Below are 6,242 nucleotides of genomic sequence, written 5' to 3' on the forward strand. Positions count from 1 at the left end.
CTTTATTCTACTCAATTTTATAAAGCGGTATGAGCAACTAATAATAATCTTTTTTTTCTTCTTTATTATGGCCCACCAAATTTTAAAATTCTTAAAATTGGCCCACTAGTTACTTTGAGTTGGCCATTTCTGTTATAGAGTATATATTTCTACATCAATATTTCTTTGAAATAATTATAGTTTTCTAAATAATTAAAAAAATATAAAACCAGAAATATTGGTAAAAAATAACAATTATGTAGTTATATTTTAAAATGTCATAATTTTCTATAGGATTTATAAGTAAAAAAAAATATTTTGTAAAATAAAAATTAACATTTAAATTCAATAATAAATTATTTAATGTTTAGCGGACATTCTCTTTTTTTTAGCAATTCTTCCTTTATTCTTTCCTTTGGATGCCTTTCCACTGCCACCAAATGTACTTTCCTTTGTGTTTTCTTTCATTCCTCTTTTTTTACCACCAAATCCATATTTTGCATCTTTTCCTTTTCTTTTATGCTGTGACCTAAAAAAATAGAACGCACAGAAATCATTATTTTTATATCATAATATTTATGAATAAATAGTACAAATTCAAGACACAAATAAAATTGCTGCATATAAAATAACCTTGTTAAGTTATAAATTTAAATTAGAACTAAACTTGAATAATTTAAAAACTATTGAGATTGAAAATTTAAATAATCTAACATTTAAAAAATAATGTCTTAATGTACTTAAATATACAGTCCGTTATTTCTTGATAGTTAAAAAAGAAGCTATACATAGAGTATTAAAAGAAAAAATGTTATTTTTAAATAGTGACTTTGATATTTTACTTAATATTTAGTTTCCAAATGAAAATAAATTGAGTTTATTTTGTATAAAGATTCTTCAAATTGTGAAATACGATGTAGAAAATATAAGACACTTAATGTGAAATATATTATCTAAATCAAAAATAATTCTCTAATAATAATTATTCAATAACAATTAAAATACCTTGTAAGATTCTTTTTCTTTTCACTATTGCCACCATCTTGTTTCTTATTTTTTTTTCCTCCATCAGTTTCCAAAAAATCTAAATCATTTCTCAAACCCTTTCTGAACTTTTTAATATTTTCATTCAGTTCACGTTTCTGTTTATGCTTTTCTTGTACAGCTGCTACACGTTTCTCTTTAGCTAATTTCTTTTCTTGTCGAATACGTCTTATTTTTTCTGTTTGTTCTAAAGCTGTCTTTCTCTGTAGAAGTGAATGACGTACCTTTTGCATATGTTCATCAGATTTAAACATTTCAGCAAAATAATCTTCCGGTCGATGTGTTGGTATATTATGCTTAATTAACAATTCTATACCACGCATAACAGCAGATTGGGCTTGACGATGAAACATTGTTTCCCGTTTAAAATCATTTAATGCTACTTCATCAATTTTACCAGCCTTAAGAAACTGTTGTTGTTCAGTTATCTATAATAAAAAGTCATCATAAATTCCAAACATTTAATTAATTATAACCATTGAAATAAATGTTATTTATCATCTTTGATTTTTATTACAAAGTTCAGATGAAAGCAACAAATTGAAATATAATAATTTTATGATGAGCTAATTTTTTAAACAGATATTAAAATAAATATCATAATAAGCTATGAATATTGCATATTACATAAACGGTAAAAAATAATAACAGTACAGGATTGACTGATTTTATTATGATTTGTATATAAATAAGTTATTCTTGTAATGTATACATAAAGATAATAACAAAAATACATACCTCCATTGAAAGTTCAGGAGCCATTGGTGCTGTTTCAGCTACAATATCAAGTCGTTCAGACCATGGTAAACTACTTTGAAAAGAATTGAGAGTTTCTTTCAATCCATCCTAAAAGTAAAATTAATAATAAATAATTTCATACACATAAATGCATTTTAAAACACAGACAAAATTTGATAATATATTATTATTTTTAAATTATTCAGAATTTTTTTTTTTTATTATTATTGCGTATAAGGTAACTGTTATACCAGGGAAAATTTGTTAGGGATTGGATGATTATGGATTAAAAAGCTTGGAGTTTATTTAAGTTTAATTTTTTTTCTTGTTCCCCAGAGTTGAGTATCATAAGTTATGATGGGTCTGATGATTTTTTTATACATGAGGATTTTGATGTAAAGAGAGAGATTAAAATGGAAGTGCTGTCTGAATTTATAGTTTTATGTTGAGTGATCTTTGTTTTTTTAGGTGAGTAGTCCAAGTTGGTATTTAATCTAGCTATAGGCTAAGGTAGCTACAGTCTTTTGTTTGAATTAAAAATATAGTACTTACTACATTATTGATGAACACTTTATCATTTTCCACGGGTATATTTAAACCAGGTTTCAATTTACCAGATGCATACAATTCCAATAACTGCAAAAATAATTCAATATGAATTTAAATAACACATTGAATATCAGGAATATTTATCAAAAAAACATTACACATGTGTAACAAGTAGGTAATTAACTCATTGAAAAAAGGATAATTAATGTTAAAATAATTATGTGTACATACAAACAAGGTGGATAGTATACGTAATTTATAGAACAATTGAAACAGAACAAATGATTTTCATGACGATTTGAATAATTTGTAAATTGTCATTTAAATGAATGAATAAACATTTAATACAAAATGCATGCAATATAAATAAAAAGTGCTATAATTACATAGTTCATGTTTGAAAAAAAAATGATAACTAGTATTCAAAGTGTTATAACTTACTTCTTCCTCAGAATCAGCATCTGAAGACATAATGATGGGCATTACAATTAGTTTTATAAATAAATTCAAATAACTATAAGATTTCTGGAACGCACGAAAACTGACAAATACCACTACTTGGTAATAACACGTGCTTAGTTTACATTTTATCACTTATCAATTCATTGATAATCAGTATCAATGTGACCATTTTGACCATATTATAATATAAGTGACATTAAAATAGTAATACCAATCAAACCAGCCGTAACATGAATAACAACAATGTATTTCAGATAATGAAAAACATTTTGATACACGTATAACGTATAGCTGCATTTAATGTTTTTGATATAAGTAGTAAAGACCTGCACGGGCCGGGTTAGGACTTACCCGGACTTTTTTTTAAATAAAATCCGATACCTACTACATAGTACCTACTACTTACAACTTATTAATTTTTTTTATTATTTTAAAGACAAAATTTTTAATTAGTTATGTTACAATTTGTTATTCAAAAAGACTGAAAAGTACATTATGTGATATTTGTTTAAATTTTATATTAATTCTATAAGATGTTTTTTTTTATTATTAAATATGTTGTAAAAGACAAAAAATTTAATTTTGAAATCGTACTAAAAGTGATGTTTTAAATTAATAATATTTTAAAAGTTAGTTATAATATATTAGGTACTTAGTACTTACTACTTAATTTTTTATTCAAAAGACCGAATATTTTTTTCATTTCTAACCGGGCCGGGTCTGGCCGGGCTTTCTAAAAATGTTACCGGGCCGGATCGGGCCTGGCTTTCTAAAAATGTTACCGGGTCGGATCGGGCCTGGCTTACTCGCCAAAAATATTGGTGGGCCGTACTGGGCTTTCTATAAATTTTTCCGGGCCGGGCTTTCCAAATATGTTACCGGGCTGGACCGGGCTGTAAAGTATCGGCCCGTGCAGACCTTTAATAAGTAGATCGTGTTAACATTCATTCTGTAAATTAAGTCATAAAGTTTAACTTCATTAAACATCAAATCAAGCATTAGATAACGAACACTGTCCACATACAGCAACATTCATGACATTCCTAACAAAACAAATAAGGTTTTGATCCTACGATTTTACTTAACAGTGTAAACCAAGGGCGTATTTGAGGGGGTCGAAGGGGGCATTCGCCCCCCCCCCGTATGGCTTGTATTTTTTTGAATATAATACATTGATTTATTTAAAAAATGTAATGTATAAATAAATAAGAATATAAATTACTAGCCTATCATTATAATATGATATTAAATTCAATATCTCAATTTGATCACGGATATCAATTTTTGTTTATCTTCTTATTATATTTCTGGTTGTGGAACATAGACATATAAAGATATCTTAATATGTCTCTGTTGTGAAACGAATAGTGGTATTATCTTCCACGAATATTGCTACGGTTATAGACATTTACAACCATAACCCAGGTATTTATCAGATAATATAAAGTAATTTAAAGTAACACTTTTTTTATCACATATTTACTAGGTAGTTGGTCTTTTTTGGTGTATTTATGCATATCGTCTATTTTTGTATTTATTAGAGCTATATAAGTCCTTAATAATTTTACTCGCCCATTATGTTTTTACAACATAATATCTGCCAGGGACGACTTCAGGGGGGGGGGCCCTAAGAGTTGTGGCTCCCTCTCAAGCCCATACCGTATTTATAAAATGTATATTTTTAACAAAAAATGCATATTATAATATATACTTAGGGACGTAGTATCGAAAGAAAAGTGTCGATACTTATACTTGGTATCAAATCGAATGAAAATATCCAAACGAAAGGATCGATATGAGTAAGTATCGAGAAAAAAGTATTGATCATTTTACTTCTTCGTATCGTCGTATCGAATCGAGTTAAAATAATAATAAGAGTAAAAATATAAAAACGACCGATAATCGTTTCTATTGAAACCTATTGACGCTATTCTATTGTGGACTGTGGTTTCTGGTCCGTGGAAATAACAATATAATCGTATAGAGTATAGACTATAGCGTGATGACTGATTTATGTAAACAAATCCACCACCATGCGCAAGAACCATTTTATTAGAAAATAATTATTGTACGATACCGTTCAAGTATTTTCATTTTTGAACCAATATGGCGATTAGTAATTGATTCAATACTGTTCATTCGATACCAGTATTTTCTTATCGATATAAGTATCATAACCATGGTATCGAATACAAAAAGTACTTGTATCGAAAGAAAAGCATCAATACTTTATCGGTAGTACTCACGGATTAACATACTTAATATATTAATCCGTGGTAGTATTGCAACTTTCATAATCACGTGGTCTATTCCGTAAATTGTTGTCTTTTGGTGGACGCCGATAGTATGATCATGTTGCTGTGATGTCTCAAACATCATGTTTCCACGTCAAACAATCTTGTTGTCCAACAATGTTTTATAGCAGCCCATCTATAGGTCAGTGACTAAGTGTACCTTTTGGCCAGAAGAAGAGGAACAAGGCCGAAACGTCCCATGTGTGCCAGAACTTGCGTCCTATTCCTTCAACACCTGATTTTACAAATTTTTTTACTTCTTCAACGACTAAAATGTCAAATCTTAAGCATAATGACAACTTGAGAAAATATATGTAAATATTCAACTTTATCTTCCATTTAAAATAAGAAAATAAATATATATATGTAATACCATACAAGGTAAAATATACCATTAAATAATTGTATATCCTTTTTTCAAACATGTACAGCAATTCTTGACCAATAATCTTTTTCAGAAATGCTCCAGTGCAGAATGTCCTTGATGCGGTGATATAGCATTTAGCAAGAAGGGGTTTAACCAGAGTGATCCAACAGTAGCTATTATATTGAATTAAAATAATATTTGATTATACAATGAGATTAATAATACAAAGATAATAATTTAGAATTTTTAAACTTGATTTATAAATAGTAAGAAATAAAGCATTACTTTCAATATTTTATAAGATTTTTATAATAATTTAAGTAAATTACAAAATTATCATATTAATACCATTTAAAATGAAAAGGTAAAAATTAAAAGAGGATCGCCAGCTCCTGGAGGAATTTTGATTAAGGTAGATGAAAAAAAAAAAAAATAAATGAATTGAAAATTGAAATAAAATTAGATTGATTAATTTGAATAGAATTATATTCTATAATGATGAAGGCGATTTACTAAGAAATAAAATAATAAGTCAATATCAATCATAGGATACAAAAGTTTAAAGACATTATATATCAATTAAATAAATTGGATTTTTATACCATAAAATGTATAAAATTAAAAAAAAAAAAAAATCCAGGTTCTGAAAAGAAACATATAAGATTTATAAAGAAATTTAATATAAATAAAATTAATTTGATTTTCATACCACTAAATATTCAAAGTGTAGGTTCAGAAGTAGAAATGAAAAGGGGATCCCCGGCTCCCGGAGGAAAATTGATTTGGGTCGATCCAAAAAAAAAAATCCA

The 6,242-nt window shown here is 27.5% G+C and overlaps 1 protein-coding gene and 1 long non-coding RNA gene across 2 annotated transcripts; both read right to left on the reverse strand.

Annotated features, from left to right (window-relative positions):
• Positions 1-323: 323 nt before the first annotated feature.
• LOC112693909 (probable rRNA-processing protein EBP2 homolog) lies at positions 324-2,895 on the reverse strand. The gene is made up of 5 exons (XM_025569172.1): positions 2,752-2,895; positions 2,314-2,397; positions 1,762-1,869; positions 985-1,451; positions 324-508 (listed from the first exon to the last, which is right to left on the reverse strand). Exons 1-5 carry the CDS (start codon positions 2,791-2,793, stop codon positions 340-342), a joined length of 870 nt encoding a protein of 289 aa, XP_025424957.1. The 5' UTR covers positions 2,794-2,895; the 3' UTR covers positions 324-339.
• A 2,313-nt stretch (positions 2,896-5,208) lies between these two features.
• Positions 5,209-6,235, reverse strand: LOC112693910. The gene is made up of 3 exons (XR_003149522.1): positions 6,143-6,235; positions 5,459-5,606; positions 5,209-5,301 (listed from the first exon to the last, which is right to left on the reverse strand). It is a non-coding gene; the product is annotated as an uncharacterized LOC112693910 (long non-coding RNA).
• Positions 6,236-6,242: the final 7 nt, after the last annotated feature.

Source organism: Sipha flava, unplaced genomic scaffold (genome assembly GCF_003268045.1).
Source record: "Sipha flava isolate LNK unplaced genomic scaffold, YSA_version1 119_pilon_pilon, whole genome shotgun sequence".
Taxonomy (NCBI): Eukaryota; Metazoa; Arthropoda; class Insecta; order Hemiptera; family Aphididae; genus Sipha; species Sipha flava.